Genomic DNA, 18,522 nt, shown 5'->3' on the forward strand with positions numbered 1-18,522 from the left:
TACCATGCTGATTGTTATCTCACTCTCCAGTTAGTTTTTGTAAGGTAGATAACATATTGATGGCTATTTAATCCACATCAGGGCGGTATGGATGAACAAATGGCCACCTTCAGTTTCCCACTTAAAAGGAATCTGTCAACAGATTTGTACCTATGACATTGGCTGACCTGTTAACTTGGCAGCTGAAGGCATCTTTTTTGGTCCCATGTTCATATGTGCCCGCATTACAAAAAATAAGCAAAGGGGGTGTGCAATTACACCTAGAGGCTCTGCTTTATCTGTAACGGTCATGCCCTCTCCACTTTGATTGACAGGGCTAGGCATGATTATGTTTTCACTGACGGTCAACCTGAAAAGGATGCAGCAGTTACAGAGAGAGCAGAGCCTGTAGGTGTAACGACAACACCCCCGTTGCTCCTAGAGGCTCATTTGTGTATATTAAAACATAATTATTCTCAGTAATGCGGGCACATATGAACATGGGACCAACACAGATGCCAAGCGCAATGCCAACAGGTCAGCTAGTTTCATAGGTACAGATTTGCTGACAGAAGCCCTTTAAAGGAAAACTGTCACCTGGATTTTGGGAATAGAGCTGAGGACATGGGCTGCTAGATCGCCGCTAGCACATCCGCAATATCCAGTTCCCATAGCTCTGTGTGCTTTTATTGTGTCAAAAAAAACTATTTGATAGATATGCAAATTAACCTGAGATGAGTTCTGTCCCCGAGATGAGTCCAGCATGAAGGAGCCCAGCACCGCCCCGCATCCTCCGATTCTCCTCCTTGCTCCCTGACGTCACAAAGCTAGAGCGCCGTAATCTCCCGATGCGCAAGGTAGCGCATGTGCAGTTCGTTCCCTGAGGCTGATGCCAGCACAGGGAAGGAACACTATGCCGACACTGTGCATGCGCTAGCTCGTGCATCGCGAGATGCCAGCGCTCTAGCTTTGTGATGTTGGGGAGCAAGGAGGAGATTCGGAGGATGCAGGGCGGTGCTGGGCTCCTTCACGCTGGACTCATTTCAGGGACAGGACTCATCTAAGGTTAATTTGCATATCTATCAAATCTTTTTTTTACACAATAAAAGCACAGAGAATGGAGCTTTTCCTTCCATTCTAAAACCCCCCTCTGTAGTGTGGTGTGCGTGTCCTAGTTAGAGGTCAGTTTAGATTAAATTCTAGCTTACCCCCTGCTATGGGGAAGGACGCAGGGCACGTCCTTGTTGGACAAGCCCTGTCTGGACTTGCTAGAGCACCTTCAGCTCTGCTGGACATGGAGGCAGAAGCTTGAAGCCTCTGAAGCCAGAAGTAAAGTTCCCTGGACAGTTTAGAATCAGACTACAGAGAGAAGTTGCAGCACCCAGAGAAAGCTAAGTTATACAGCTATCCTGTCAGCACAGCAGAGCCAGAGAGCAACAGATGTAGAAGAGAGGAGTTAGCATTGAAACTGTGGCAGGCAAACGCCTGCTGGAAGACTGCTTCTGATGATCGTTAATTCAAATAAAGCTGCTGTTCAACTATATACAAGGTCTGGACTCAAGTTATTTCTTCATCCCCTACTACTACTACTACTACCCCTTTTTTCTGCTTTTGGATGGCAACGCCTGGGGTCCAGCATATCCAGGTAGGAGCACCGTGACATGTGCACACATTAAGGAACATTATAGGCTGCCCTACACCACTCTGGCATTCCTACACCTCGGTACTATCCACAGTATCTCTAAAAAGGGCCCTGTGCCCTTGTTGCTTCACTGCAACTGGCGTCACGACAAAAATGTACTTTAAGGGACCCCTTGTCGTGCGCCCGACGACTGCACTATCGCTCGTCCTCATACAAAGTCATTGTTTCTGGGCAGAAGATCGCTGTTTGCATAGCACAGTCTGCTGTGCAGAAACAAAGATTGAGGTGTCCACACCAAGGATCATTTCACCCCATGAATGATAATTTAGCTTGTTCATTGGGCGATCTGCGTCACCTTTACACAGGCTGAATATCTGGAACAAGGGTTTTGTATAAACGTTTGTTCCTGATAATTGACCCAGAAATCAAGCCATGTCAACCCGCCATTACAGTATATCCGCACTAAGCAGCTATGTCACCTGAACAATTCAAAGCTATAATGTAGGAAAAGGAAGTGAATAGCAGATTTATCTAGGTTATGACATTTGTGACATTTGCAGATATGGTCAAAGAGATAAAGGGTGTGGTAGTTTAAGTGGCATTTCAACAAGGTTACAGGTGCACTAGTTTGTGGGACCAACAGGACCTTTGCCAATCACCACACTGTTTACATAGGCACAGTGGGTCACCTGTACCTGGTAATGGTATGAACTGCAGTGCTATGCAGTCGCTCATACGGATAAGCCTCTGCGGCTATGTAACTAATGAAGGATGCGGCCCCTTACTACGCTGTTTTGCAAGGGTTGGGGATAACATCAGTGCTATAATAAATTAGTTCCTTTAAGATGTTTGAAATATACAAGTATACAGCTATAAGATATTTCTATAATGTGGTTATGGGGCAGATTTACTAATCCTGTAGAAAACGTAAACTGCGGTCCACAGCATGGGCACGGAGGGGCAATGGTCGTGTGAACAAGCCCATAGGTTCCATTCACACGTCCGCAATTCTGTTTCGCATTTTGCGGAACGGAATTGCGGACCTATTCATTTCTATGGGGCCACACGATGTGCGGTCCGGATCCAGAAATGCGAACCCGCACTTCGGGTCCGCAATTCGGTTCCGGAAAAATATAGAACATATCCTATTCTTGTCCGTAATTGCGGACAAGATTAGGCATTTTCTATTATAGTGCCGGCAATGTGCGGTCCACAAAATGCGGAACGCACATTGCCGGTGTCCGTGTTTTGCGGATCTGCAAAACACATACGGATGTGTGAATGGACCCTTAGTCTGAGAAAGAATTGAATGCCCAAATTGTAGCACACTTTTAGGTATAAAATGTCACATAAGCCACGTAACTCCCAGTAACCATCTTTTATTAGGTTAGGCACCGATAATCTCTTATCCTAGATGCTCCAAACTGCGCCACATTTAGGCAAAATTTACAGCTAAAATCTGGTCACACTCACCTAAATAAATGTTGGTTAATACATGTAAGGGATCATTCACACAACCATATGTGTCCACATTTGTTCCTGAATTTTGCGGAATGGATGCAGACCCATTCACTTCAATGGGGCCGCAAAAGATGCAGACAGCCTACCGTGTGCTGTCCGTGTCCATACTTCCGTTCTGTAGTCCAACAAAAAAGATAGAGAATGTCCTATTCTTGTCTGCAATTGAAGACAAGAATAGGGATTTCTATCATAGGGCTGGCCACACGCTTTCCGCAAAATGCAGAGTGCACACGGCCGGTATCTGTGTTTTGCATATTCGCAATTTGCGGACCGCAAAACACAGTCATCTGAATGAGTTCTAATGTTGTATTTTGGAGTCAGTATTAGGGTAACAACATTCTGTTCTCCGCTTACTATAAGTTACTTTGAGGTTAATTCAGGTCTGGATCAGTAGAACTGCGGGAGTCTGGGTATTGCAACCATGATATGGGGCCGGACAGTAACAGGAGGGCGCACCCTTTCCTCCCTCGGGGCACACCCTGAAGTGGGAGCTCCTTCCTGGTGGTAGTTGGGGATGCCCTTGGCGTTATGAGTGTTGTATAGGTGCAAGACATGAGATGTAGGTGCTGTGGCCAGCGGATGGTGCTGGAGTCAGTAACCAAGCCACTCGTAGAAAATAGAGAAGTCTCTCTCTTACTAAAGTGCAGATGGGGAGTTGTAGTACATCCAATGTTATCAAAACTTCTAACAATTCACAGAAGAAATCTTCCCAGATAGCGATGTATGGATATAAACAAGGATGGGGGCCTTAGCACTCCTTTCCTTTATTTCTCCAAAGTCCCTCTCTGCAGAATCTAAGGTTGACAATAAGGTTTTCGCAAACGTATCTCTAATTTCAAGCTGGAGGGTACAGGGTTAAGATACCGCTGGCCAGGACTGTATCAAAGTGTGGAAGGGTGTATTGGCAATGTCCCTCTCTCTGTAGTAAAGTCTTTATGTGCCTTAAGCAGTAAATACCTTGCTGACCGATTCCAATGCTCAGCCTTGCAGATTCTGGACCTTCTAGTTCTTTCTTTCTCTTTTGTGTTGTACTGTAAGGCCTCATGCACACGACTGTTTTTCAGGTCCGCATCCGAGCTGCAGTTCTTGCGGCTCGGATGCGGACCTATTCACTTTAATGGGGCCGCAAAAGATGTGGACAGCACTCCGTGTGCTGTCCGTATCCGTTGCTCCGTTCCGTAGCCCTGCAAAAAAAATATAACATGGCCTATTCTTGTCCATTTTGCGGATAAGAATAGGCATTTCTACAATGGGCCGCTCGTTCCGTTCCGCAAATTGCGGAAGGCACACGGGCGGCTTCCGATTTTTTTGCCGATCTGCGATTTGCGGACCGCAAAATACAGAACGGTCGTGTGCATGAGGCCTAAAGTAGAGATTAATCTCTTGATGCAAAGCTCCATGGAGTGAGCACATTTAGCTCCTCTTACCTCCTCGTGTAATTCAATTTAAAACTAGGGAACAGAAGTCCATCACCTATCTTCCTATAGGGGCAGAGTCAGGATTGTTAACCCTAACTGATCCATACAGAGATAAATTGGGTTATGCAATACATCAGTACATTATGCAACAAGAAACTATTTGAAAGTACCCTATTTTGGGGTACTGTAATGCAGTAGACTGGAGCCAGTATGTTTTGCCGGCTAATTTGGATTAAAACTAGATAGTAGACCTAAAATTATGGAATGTTGTCATTGAAGTACAGAGCTTGAAACTGAATATTCACACATGGCTAGCTTGTTGCAGAAATTTCTGAAACTTTTATCTATACAGGGCTTGCAGAAATCATCAGAAACCAATCTATTCAAACATGTGATGGATTTTTTAAATCATAGAAGCTTCTGCGATGAATCAGCCATGTGTGAACGCATCTTCAGCGTGAAAGTCAGTCTAAGCGTCTTGCTCATTATAATGTACCTTTAGGTTTTCAGCATTGAACCTGTGAACACCAACAGCTTGTGGGGTGATTTCCATTACATCAAAGTAAAAGCCTAAGAAACAAACATAAAATATTAGAGTCAGCAGTAAAATAATATTTTGTCATGTATACCATTGAGGTTGAGTAGAGAAGCTCTAGAGTGGCTTCTGGAGGCTAAGAGTGGTACTGCACACTAGAAGCACGTGAGAAATACCATAGTAATAAATCCTACAAACTTAAAATCATACATATATAGTACATGACAATCTCTTTCTAAGGCTTCTCTCACACGAACTATACGGATTGGCTCAGGATGTGTTCAGTGAAACTCGCACCATTTTGCAAGCAAGTTCAGTCAGTTTTGTCTGCGATTGCATTGAGTTCAGTTTCTTTCACGCAGGTGCAATGTGTTTTCAGGCGTTTTTCATAGGCATGAAAAAAACTGAAGGTTTACAAACATCTCCTAGTAACAATCTGTGAAAAACGCATCACATCCAGTTTTTCACTGAAGCCCCATTCACTTCTATGGGGCCAGGGCTGCGTGAAAAACGCAGAACATAGAACATGCTGCGATTCTCACGCAACACAGAACTGATGTGTGAAAATGTTCATGTACACAGACCCATTGAAATGAATGGGTCAGAATTCAGTGCGGGTGCTATGTGTTCACTTCAGGCATCGCATCCGCGGAAAACTCACTCATGTGAAAGGGGCCTAATGAAGCTAGAACCAGCCCTGCACCTCACATGGATCCAGAGATCGCCCCATGAATTGCTCTGTTAGATTTATATCAAGCTGACAGCCCAAAGGAGTGACTTTTCTGCTGCAGCTCTCTCCCTATCACAGCTCAGGAGGCAGTTGAACGATTAAACTGAGCATGTGCGGCCTTCTCAGTGAGCCGGACAAAGAAATAAGAAAATCAACTGCAGGTGGCGCTATAAAGATACTTCCTATTGAATAACTCAGTGGCTATGCTAAACTTTTTATTACATGAAATTACTAAAGAATTCAAATCCAGGTGCTGGTTTGAAAACTGTAGAATATTTTTGTGGGGCAACCCCTTTAATATAATAATGTACAAAGACAATACATATAAATGTTCAGTTATTACAGTTTTATACAAATATCTATTTACAAAATCAAAACTGCCAGGGGCATAACGATTGCGGTCGCAGAGGGTGTGCCCGTGACCAAGGCCGGTAGGGGAAGGGGAACCAAAGGCACATCAAAGCTGCATGCTGTCTACGCTCTCCTCGACACTCAAGCCTCCTACAATAAATAACATTTAAAGTGCCTAGTGCACGTTATCCCCAAATGAATTTTGTATTATAGGTGCAGGTGCAGCATGGTCTGCGCCTAGTTCATTGATCGGATCTCTTCTTGGTGTGTTGCATGCCCATTGTGGTTCTGTTCTTTTGTATATGTATGCCACTGCTACTGGCTTTTTTTAAAATATTATTTGAGATGAATTAATAAAATATATATTTGGATTAATGGTGTACTGTGTATTTCCTGGTTGGTGTGGTAGATGTAACAGAATGCAGAGTTTATATGACTTGGTTATATATATCCTTTAGCTTTTGTGCATATCGCTATACAGTATTTGTCCATTTCACCAGGTTATTTTCCGGGCAGGGCAATGTGCACTATATTTATAGAAATACCTATATGGCCATTGTTTCCAGGTGGAGTCGATCTCAAAATGGTAGAAAACTCTTCCCAGGAGGCAGATGAACAGTTGTCTCTGATTTTCTCTCTCATCAGGGAACCATTTTTAAAACTAGGAAGCAAAGAAAAAACATTAAGGAGGCATAAAGCAGATGTGGCCACACGTTGTAATGAAGAGGTGACCTCGTTTTGGCTCCAAAAACAAAATAATCCCAAAATTGCATTCGTCTCTAGAGACCAATAAGCTAAGGGGATGTTACTTTGTGATTGTGATGGTGACACAAATGACTGGATGATGAAAGATGAGCCACTGGAAAGGAATGATTATAATTACAGGTTAATTTTGAGGGGCAGTTATAGGCTTGTTTAATAGCTGCTGTGAATCATATTTATAGGCTGAGTAACATTTAGGTTTATCACCAAATAAAAATAAGAAAAGTGAATATCTTGAAGGGTTTGTTAAGATATTACAACATTTTTTCTGGTTGGAACATCTGATGTAATGTTCTATAGCGCACTGCATTCACTTTTATCGACACTGCATTACGATATACTATTTTGAGTAAAGGCTACAATTTCCAAAATGTAAATCATGAGAGCTAGCAAAGCAATATGCACTGAGCAAAAATAGTTGAGAGATTTTAGCTCAAATAACTGCTGGCTAGTCATACAGTTAGTGTGTATGTACAGGGGTCTTCCAAGAATCTTCACTATTTAGTTATGTCCTATAGCATTTATGACCTAATGAAAGAGTTCGGCCACTTTCACACTTGCGTTGTTAATTCCAGTATCGAGATCCGGCAGAGGATCTCAATACCGGAATTAAACGGATCCGTTTTGATTTTGCACATCAGGATGTTTCTGTTAGGATGCAGTTGTGTGAAATCAAAATGGATAAAAATCCCAAATCAGTCACTAAAATACACTGAAAGTCAAAGGGTGACAGATCTTTTTTTTAGGCTCCTAAAAAAAACAGATCCGTCACCAATGACTTTCAATGTTTTCAGTGCCGGATCCGTTTTTTTTCCGTTTTTATGACCAGACACAAAACTGCAGCTTGCAACGTTTTTTGTGTCCAGTCACATAACGGAATGTTGCCGCAACGGAAGACATCCTGATGCAGCCTGAACTGATATCTCTCCATTAAGAATGCATGAGGACTGAACGGAAACACTGCCAGATCTTAATACCGGAAAACAATGAAAGTAGCCTTACACTTACCTGCTTCCAGCCACTCCAGTCCTAGACATAGGCATAGACACAGTCATGTGCAAGCAGCCAGCAACAGGCCTCAGCAGTGATGTGTCACCAAGCAGCACATGACGTCACCACTGAGACCAGTCATTGGCTGCAGCAGCGCACATGACCCCTTCCATGCAGGAAATTTACATGCGGGGACCAGAAAGCCTGGTGAAGATGGCCCAGGAGCCATGGAACCCAAAGGGAGCTGTGGGAAGCAGGTACTGTAAGTAAAGCTCTCTTCATAGGTCATGCTGGGGATGGTTCAGATCAAAAGAAGATCATCCAACGGTGCAAGGAATCAGCCAATTAGTCTACGTATTGTAGAAATGGCTTCAATATTTATTAGCAGATAATACAATGCGTTTCGGGGAGAGAACTCCTCTTCTTAGGTGAAAACTGCTCATACACACATAATACACCTGTACAGGCATATAAACACTAAATAAAACGCCAAAAACTGAGGGTCAGGGGACAAAGTGGGTGGTCCTAACATGTCCAGGTGTCATCCTGGTGTAGAGTAATATTATTCATTAAAAATACACGTTAGTTTATAGAATGTATTTAAGAATGTAAAATCATTGGTGGTTCAAGTGGTGGTATATTAAAACTTATTAGAATACTAAAGGGGCTGGGCCCTAGAGCAATGCCCGGCAACGCCAGGATGATCGGTAGCGGAGTTGCGGTCATGTGAATGGGGCCAAAAGGCAGTGGGGCAGTGTTTACGGTCATAGCGGGGGGGTTTAAGCTTAAATGACCCCTAAAAAACTATTGGTCAAATCAAAGAAAGGTATTTTGCAAAAGGAAAAAAATATATTGCAAAAGGAAAAAATAGGTATTTTACTAAAGAAAAAAATATAAAATATAGAAATAATTAAATATAAAAGATAAGGGCCAGTGTATGTAATAAATTACCGTATTTTTCGCTTTATAAGACGCACCTGATGATAAGACTCAACTAGGTTTTGGGGAGGAAAATAAGAAAAAAATATTTTGAACCAAAAGGTGTTCTTTTGGTAGGTTTTGAACTAATGGTGGTCTGTGGATGACGCACTGTTATGGGGATCTGTGGATGACGCACTGTTATGGGGGATCTGTGGATGATGTACTGTTATGGGGGGATCTGTGGATGATGCACTGTTATGGGGGATCTGTGGATGACTCCCTGGTATGGGGGATCTGTGGATGATGCACTGTTATGGGGGATCTGTGGATGATGCACTGTTATGGGGGATCTGTGGATGACACTGATGGGGGATCTGTAGATGACACTGATGGGGGATCTGTGCATTACACCACTGAGGGGGGATCTGTGAATTACACTGAGGGGGGATCTGTGCATTACACTGAGGGGGGGTCTGTGCATTACACTGAGGGGGGATCTGTGCATTACACTGAGGGGGGAACTGTGCATTACACTGATGGGGGATCTGTGCATTACACTTATGTCATCCACAGATCCCCATAAGTGTCATCTACAGATCCCCCATCAGATGCATCAGTGTGGAGGGAGGAGGTGGGGACACTTACGGCGGGGCCCTGTGCAGTGACTCTACTCTAATACACCGGGCCCCGCAACTGTTAAACATTCAATCTGATCTATATCTAATTGTATATGCTCTGTACAGTACTTACTGTAGTACCGTAAGTATAGCATTAAGACGGCGCAGACCGGCATTTCCCTCGGTCATGCGCCGCCTGCCGCAGCTCCCTCCTCATGCGCCGCCTGCCTGCTTATCTCATTTTATGAATGAACAGGCAAGCAGCACATGACAGAGGAAGCTGGGGCAGGCAGCGCATGACAGAGGGAGCTGGGGCAGGCGGCGCATGAGGAGGGAGCTGCGGCAGGCGGCGCATGGCCGAGGGAGATGCCAGTCTGTGCCGTCTTAATGCTATACTTACGGTACTACAGTAAGTACCGTACAGAGCATATACAATTAGATATAGATCAGATTAAATGTTGCGGGGCCCGGTGTATTAGAGTAGAGTCACTGCACCGGGCCCCGCCATGAGTGTCCTCACCTCCTCCCTCCACACTGATACTTCGCTTGCCGCGTTGTGCAGCATAGCGGCCACCGAAGTATTCTCTTTATGAGACGCACGGCCATTTTCCCCCCACTTTTTTTGCGGTATGAGACGGTATGTCTCATGAGAAATTAACAAAAAAGATATATAATGTTAAGAATATGTATATATATATATATATATATACACACAGTACAGACCAAAAGTTTGGACACACCTTCTCATTCAAAGAGCTTTCTTTATTTTCATGACTATGAAAATTGTAGATTCACACTGAAGGCATCAAAACTATGAATTAACACGTGGAATTTTATACATAACAAAAAAAAGTGTGAACAACTGAAAATATGTCATATTCTAGGTTCTTCAAAGTAGCCACCTTTTGCTTTGATTACTGCTTTGCACACTCTTGGCATTCTCTTGATGAGCTTCAAGAGGTAGTCACCTGAAATGGTTTTCACTTCACAGGTGTGCCCTGTCAGGTTTAATAAGTGGGATTTATTGCCTTAGGCCTCTTTCCCACTTGCGTTGTCCAGATCCACTTGCCGGAATTACACGCCGGATCCGGAAAAACGCAAGTGTACTGAAAGCATTTGAAGACGGATCCGTCTTCAAAATGCTTTCAGTGTTACTATGGCAGCCAGGACGCTATTAAAGTCCTGGTTGCCATAGTAGGAGCGGGGAGCGGGGGAGCGGTATACTTACCATCCGTGCGGCTCCCGGGGCGCTCCAGAGTGACGTCAGAGCGCCCCAGGCGCATGGATGACGTTCCATGCGATCACGTCATCCATGCGGCTGGGGCGCCCTGACGTCACTCTGAAGCGCCCCGGGAGCCGCACGGATGGTAAGTATGCTGCTCCCCCGCTCCCCGCTACACTTTACCATGGCTGCCAGGACTTTAGCGTCCCGGCAGCCATGGTAACCACTCTAAAAAAGCTAAACGTTGGATCCGGCAATGCGCCGAAACGACGTTTAGCTTAAGGCCGGATCCGGATCAATGCCTTTCAATGGGCATTCATTTCGGATCCGGCCTTGCGGCAAGTCTACAGTTTTTTGGGCCGGAGCAAAAAGCGCAGCATGCTGCGGTATTTTCTCCGGCCAAAAAACGTTCCGTTCCGGAACTGAAGACATCCTGATGCATCCTGAACGGATTTCACTCCATTCAGAATGCATTACGATAATCCTGATCAGGATTCTTCCGGCATAGAGCCCCGACAACGGAACTCTATGCCGGAAGACAATAACGCAGGTGTGAAAGAGCCCTTATAAATGGGGTTGGGACCATCAGTTGCGTTGTGGAGAAGTCAGGTGGATACACAGCTGATAGTCCTACTGAATAGACTGTTAGAATTTGTATTATGGCAAGAAAAAAGCAGCTAAGTAAAGAAAAACGAGTGGCCATCATTACTTTAAGAAATGAAGGTCAGTCAGTCTGAAAAATTGGGAAAACTTTGAAAGTGTCCCCAAGTGCAGTCACAAAAACCATCAAGCGCTACAAAGAAACTGGCTCACATGCGGACCGCCCCAGGAAAGGAAGACCAACAGTCACCTCTGCTGCAGAGGATAAGTTCATCCGAGTCACCAGCCTCAGAAATCGCAGGTTAACAGCAGCTCAGATTAGAGACCAGGTCAATGCCACATAGAGTTCTAGCAGCAGATACATCTCTAGAACAACTGTTCAGAGGAGACTGTATGAATCAGGCCTTCATGGTAGAATATCTGCTAGGAAACCACTGCTAAGGTCAGGCAACAAGCAGAAGAGACTTGTTTGGGCTAAAGAACACAAGGAATGGACATTAGACCAGTGGAAATCTGTGCTTTGGTCTGATGAGTCCAAATTTGAGATCTTTGGTTCCAACCACCGTGTCTTTGTGCGACGCAGAAAAGGTGAACGGATGGACTCTACATGCCTGGTTCCCACCGTGAAGCATGGAGGAGGAGGTGTGATGGTGTGGGGGTGCTTTGCTGGTGACACTGTTGGGGATTTATTCAAAATTGAAGGCATACTGAACCAGCATGGCTACCACAGCATCTTGCAGCGGCATGCTATTCCATCTGGTTTGCGTTGGACCATCATTTTCAACAGGACAATGACCCCAAACACACCTCCAGGCTGTGTAAGGGCTATTTGACCATGAAGGAGAGTGATGGGGTGCTGCGCCAGATGACCTGGCCTCCACAGTCACCGGACCTGAAGCCAATCGAGAAGGTTTGGGGTGAGCTGGACCGCAGAGTGAAGGCAAAAGGGCCAAGTGCTAAGCATCTCTGTGAACTCCTTCAAGACTGTTGGAAGACCATTTCAGGTGACTACCTCTTGAAGCTCATCAAGAGAATGCCAAGAGTCTGCAAAGCAGTAATCAAAGCAAAAGGTGGCTACCGTATTTTTCGCCCTATAGGACGCACCGGCCCATAAGATGCACCTAGGTTTTTGGGGAGGAAAATAAGAAAAGAAAAATTTTTTACCAAAAGGTGTGCTGTGTGTTTGGTGGGTTTGGAACTAATGGTGGTCTGTGGATGGCACTATTACTGGGGATCTGTGGATGACTGACACTGTTATGGTGGGGGATCTGTGGATGACGGACACTGTTATGGGGGGGGGATCTGTGGATGACGGACACTGTTATGGGGGGGATCTGTGGATGACGGACACTGTTATGGGGGAGATCTGTGGATGACGGACACTGTTATGGGGGAGATCTGTGGATGACGTACACTGTTATGGGGGAGATCTGTGGATGACGGACACTGTTATGGGGGAGATCTGTGGATGACGGACACTGTTATGGGGGAGATCTGTGGATGACGGACACTGTTATGGGGGAGATCTGTGGATGACGGACACTGTTATGGGGGAGATCTGTGGATGACGGACACTGTTATGGGGGGGATCTGTGGATGACGGACACTGTTATGGGGGGGATCTGTGGATGACGGACACTGTTATGGGGGGATCTGTGGATGACGGACACTGTTATGGGGGGGATCTGTGGATGACGGACACTGTTATGGGGGAGATCTGTCGTTGACGGTCACTGTTATGGGGGGGATCTGTGGATGACGGTCACTGTTATGGGGGGATCTGTGGCTTGCACTGTTACAGGGGGATCTGTGGCTGGCACTGTTACAGGGGGGGGGGATCTGTGGCTGGCACTGTTACAGGGGGGGGATCTGTGGCTGGCACTGTTGTTTATGTGCCATCCACAGACCCCCAGCCCATAACAGTGCCATCCACAGACCCCCCAGCCCATAACTGTGCCATCCACAGATCGCCGACGCACCCCCCCCCCCCCCCCGCCGCCGCCGTCACCATACAAATATAAGATGTGATATTCAATTAATAATTATCAAACATGTCTCCTATTACTACCTTACATCCTAATCGCTGCTGTTTTCAGGCGGCCGGCGCGTCTCACTGACGTCACTTGCCTGCGCCGCCTGCTTCATTCATAAAGTAGGCGGCGCAGGCGCGTGACAAGAGTTACGCTGCCGCCCGCCCGGCCTGCATGAATTCAACAGCAGCGATTAGGATGTAAGGTAGTAATAGGAGTGAGGGGGCATGTTTGATAATTATTAATTGAATATGACATCGTATATTAGTATACCAGAGCGGCGGGGCTATACTATACTATACTACACTGACTGCACCACCCCGCCGCTTTTGCCAGACCCCAGACCCTCCTCCCAGTCCCTCCCTGAGTCCCCGCTCGCTCCTACATCGCTGCCAGCGATGTAAAACTGCAAGCATTCGCCCCATAAGACGCAGGGGCATTTCTTCCCCATTTTGGGGGAAGAAAAAGTGCGTCTTATGGGGCGAAAAATACGGTACTTTGAAGAACCAAGAATATGACATATTTTCAGTTGTTTCACACTTTTTTGTTATGTATATAAATCCACATGTGTTAATTCATAGGTTTGATGCCTTCAGTGTGAACCTACAATTTTCATAGTCATGAAAATAAAAAAAACTCTTTGAATGAGAAGGTGTGTCCAAACTTTTGGTCTGTACTGTATATATAGGAAAAGACAAACCACATCACATCCAATTGGTGAAATTCTCAAGCAAATGAACATCAGTCAGTGATCGATATTTAAAGCGTTACATGCTTTAAATTTCGATCACTGAATGATGTTTATTTGCTTGGGTGAATAAAGGACACACATTTTCACCAACTGGATGTACTGTGGTTTGTCTTTTCCTATTTATCGTTGATGTTGGTATGCATCTGACTGCTGGCACTCCGTTTACTGCTTTACTACTGATGGTGCTGCTCCGATTTTTCATATTATATACACACACACATATATAATAAAATGTACATAAACATAAGATATATAAATGATTAATAAATAAATTGGATGTAGATGATTAAAATTCAATAAATATGAAAATCCAGGGAAAATGCAGAGGAAAAAAAAAAGAAAATGTGTGAAAGCTAAAATACAATTAGAGGTAGATTTCAAACGCTTTGTTGAGGCCATGTGGATTCAGACAATTAAATTTATAAATAATTTCGCATCTCCTCAGGGTATGGATAATGTTGTAATCATTTGAATTTATCTGTTCAATGGGCGTGATAGAAAAGTCAAAAAAGGAGCCTTGGTGGTGTTCAGTGGCATGCCTAGAAACACTATGCTGTAGGAATTATTTTTTACATTAGATCTATTCTTATTCAATCTGTTGCAGAGGGTTTGAATAGTCCATCCTATATACTAAAGGCCGCATGGACATTTAGGGAGAAAGATGATATTAGTAGATCCACAGCAAAGGTGTCTCTTAATTCGGAAAGACTGGACATTAGGACTACAGAAGAAGCCAGTGACACGTATTGATCTGCAACAGAAACGCTTAGGTTGATTGCACTTAAAACTGGTATTTCGGAGGTGCTGGCTCTGTTGCCAAGTCTGGTCCCTTTCTCTAATTGTGTTCTAAATTTGCTTGGTGCAAGGATGTTCTTCAAGGTTTGAGCTTGCCTAAATGTAAGTGGAGGTCTAGTAGGCAGAATGTTATTTAAAAAGGGGTCTCTATTTAAAATGTACCAATGTTTAGAGAGAACGTCCCTAATGGCCTTATGATTACTATAGTATCTAGTTAAAAAATCAAATTATATTGTTTACAAGTGCTGCTCATAGTCACAATTTTATTATTTTTGGGTAAACAATCTTCTTGTGTAAAGGTCCTAGCTCAATTAAAAGCAGCTTCTATGATCCTGGGTGGGTACCCTTTCTGCAGGAATCTAGTGTGGATAGTTTCGCTTTGGGAGATAAAATGCCTATCTAATGTGCAATTACACCTTACTTACTTAAATTGACTAAAAGGAATATTAGTTTTCCACTTCTTATTATGTTCGCTGGAAAAAATCTAAATAAATATTACAGTCTACCTTCTTAAAGAAGGTTCGAGTGACAATTCTTCCACTGTTCTAGATCAAGATATTTGGCTGTAGAGCTATTGTACGTTCCAATGCTAGGGATGGGACATTTTTTCTATAAGCCATACATGTGCGTAAAACTCAAATACAAACTTTGTAATATGCTAACTTTTTGAATGACCCTTCATTACCCTGCTGTCAATCTCCATGGCAGCATCCTGGTGGGGAAATAGAGTAGGATATGAAAGTAAAGTATAGTTCAAAGTTTTCTGCTATGCATTTTAGGCACATGCAAGCTCTAACACAAAGCTAGAAAATCCCTTTAAATTGTCTCACCATAGTAGAGCCATATAGTCTTGAGACAGCACTGGATTGATGAATATGTGCCCTTCCAAAGCAGGGGTAGGCTCTTTTATCCAGAGGAATAGTGTGTCACTGGTGCCAAGGCTGACCTGGAAAATTAAAAAAGGATGATTTATTTGTGGTGCCAGGAAAAAGATTGAATAGAAACTACACCCTTATGCACAGACATTAACCCCTTAACCACCTCAGGACCGCCGTACGCAGGATTGCGTCCTGGCGGCGGCCCTGCTCTTCTGGGTGGACGCATATACGCGTCCTCCCGCGAGAGCCGAGATTTCCTGTGAACGCGCGCACACAGGCGCGCGCGCTCACAGGAACTGAAGGTAAGCGAGTGGATCTCCAGCCTGCCAGTGGCGATCGCTCGCTGGCAGGCTGGAGATGTGATTTTTTTAACCCCTATAGGTATATTAGACGCTGTTTTGATAACAGCGTCTAATATACCTGCTACCTGGTCCTCTGGTGGTCCCTTTTGTTTGGATCGACCACCAGAGGACTCAGGCAGCTCAGTAAAGTAGCACCAAACACCACTACACTACACTACACCCCCCCCCCTGTCACTTATTAACCCTTTATGAACCACTGATCACCCCTGATCACCCCCCTGTCATTGATCACCCCCCTGTAAGGCTCCATTCAGACGTCCGTATGATTTTTACGGATCCATGGATAGGATCCGCAAAACACATGCGGACGTCTGAATGGAGCCTTACAGGGGGGTGATCAATGACAGAGGGGTGATCACCCATATACACTCCCTGATCACCCCCTGTCATTGATCACCCCCCTGTCATTGATCACCCCCCTGTAAGGCTCCATTCAGACGTCCGCATGTGTTTTGCGGATCCGATCCATGGATCCATGGATCCGTAAAAATCATACGGACGTCTGAATGGAGCCTTACAGGGGGGTGATCAATGACAGGGGGGTGATCACCCATATACACTCCCTGATCACCCCCTGTCATTGATCACCCCCCTGTAAGGCTCCATTCAGACGTCCGTATGTGTTTTGCGGATCCGATCCATGTATCCGTGGATCCGTAAAAATCATACGGACGTCTGAATGGAGCCTTACCAGGGTTTTGATATAATTTGCACATTTACATTCAAAGGTACATATTGGATCAAATTACAGGTCATATTCCTTTTTTACAGATATGTGCAGTGAAAACAAAGATAAAAAACATATAAACAGGTTGCCTGTGGCTGGCCACAAATTGCCTGTGAATGGTATTGCTACCCTCACCAGCATTTTCATATTGTGCCTTCTGTGTGTTCTGCACCTTGGCTCTGTTTTTGACCTTGACCTTGTGACCTCCTTGGTATTGACCTGACCTCTTGCTCTCTGTGTACATGCGTGACCTCCTGGCTTTGACTTTGGCTTGTCTGACTCTGCTACTGTACTTCTGTTATCTTCTTAGGCCCCTGCACATATCTAAGTGAGGGACTGCTGCCAAGTTGTACGCCGTCGGTTAGGACGGGCTGTGCAAGTAGGCAAGGACAGAGGTGGGGTGGAGTTTAGGGCTGCACTTATCCCTACCCTCTGTCGTGACAGCCTATTGACTATGCCAAGACTATGATTCCAATAATATGGCACTGTTAATGAGTAGTGTGGATCGCGAATATTGTAATTGTGAATTTTTAGCGCAAATTTTCCATGCAAAGGGTTTTTCAGCTGAAAAACAAGGCAGGTGCAGCTCATTTGCATGTCTTTCCAATATGTCCATGTTTATGCAAATGAGTATAAATTACAAAACTGTATAGAAAGGTTGTGGAATATTATGTTAGGGCAATCAGAAAACCTTTTATCACCCTAATGATAATGATCTAGGTGTGCAGGTCCACCCAAGCCATCCAACAGATATGAAGCAACTTTGAGGCTTACTGGCTCTTAGTCAGCTGATAGCTGATTTTGAATGTCTCATAGTGCACAAGGCTGCAATTGTAAGGTATGCTGACTCATGGATAGATTGTTGGCTTGCACATACCCGGCTATTGGCATATAGCCTTTGTGTGGTTGTCTATTGTATGTCATAGGTAAAAAGAGTCCAAGATGCATCCAGATGTCCTCCCCATGCAGTTTCCAAACCATTTGGTGGTGTTTCCATAAATTTCTAACCTTTTTCTGTAAACCAGACACCCTCTCCTCTTCAGAGCAGGGGGTGCCTTGGTTTAATGCTTGGGTTCTCCCATTTACTTTCATTATACTTTGGTGCTCGATCAACACTATGTACTTCTAATAGCCTCAAGATGAGATTTAGGGAACATCTCTCTGATGTCTCAAACACCAAATTGGTAAATATTTCTATGTTATCCAGACATTTCAGAGATGTCCACCAGTTCCAGGGGGTGATACCAGCAGGTTACTTTTTAATAGGGAGTCATTCTGGATTTTTTCCTTAAATGGCATGAATAGTAGATATGATTTAATTTTTGAATATTAATATAGTTCCTGCAATGCTTGGTTATGTTAAATTCGATTTTTTTTTTTAATTGTTTGTACAAAATATTTTTTTTCCCCCACTCCTCCACAATGCTCACTCCCATGTTGTGATTAACCACCTCAGGACCGCCGTACGCAGGATTGCGTCCTGCTCTTCTGGGTGGACGCATATACGCGTCCTCCCGCGAGAGCCGAGATTTCCTGTGAACGCGCGCGCCTGGGGCGCGCGCGCTCACAGGAACGGAAGGTAAGCGAGTGGATCTCCAGCCTGCCAGCGGCGATCGCTCGATGGCAGGCTGGAGATCCGAATTTTTTAACCCCTAACAGGTATATTAGATGCTGTTTTCATAACAGCGTCT

The 18,522-nt window shown here is 44.6% G+C and overlaps 1 protein-coding gene across 2 annotated transcripts in view; it reads right to left on the reverse strand.

Moving 5' to 3' along the window:
• Window positions 1-18,522, reverse strand: part of XYLB (xylulokinase) — a 370,041-nt gene that overhangs the window by 195,361 nt on the left and 156,158 nt on the right. For both annotated transcript variants that reach the window (XM_044293861.1, XM_044293862.1), the window contains exons 12-14: window positions 15,695-15,810; window positions 6,722-6,837; window positions 5,057-5,130 (exon numbers count right to left, since the gene is read on the reverse strand). In XM_044293861.1, the coding sequence (XP_044149796.1) occupies window positions 5,057-5,130; window positions 6,722-6,837; window positions 15,695-15,810 (306 nt within the window). The remainder of the gene's footprint in view (window positions 1-5,056; window positions 5,131-6,721; window positions 6,838-15,694; window positions 15,811-18,522) is intronic.

Source organism: Bufo gargarizans, chromosome 5 (genome assembly GCF_014858855.1).
Source record: "Bufo gargarizans isolate SCDJY-AF-19 chromosome 5, ASM1485885v1, whole genome shotgun sequence".
In the NCBI taxonomy this organism is placed as follows: Eukaryota; Metazoa; Chordata; class Amphibia; order Anura; family Bufonidae; genus Bufo; species Bufo gargarizans.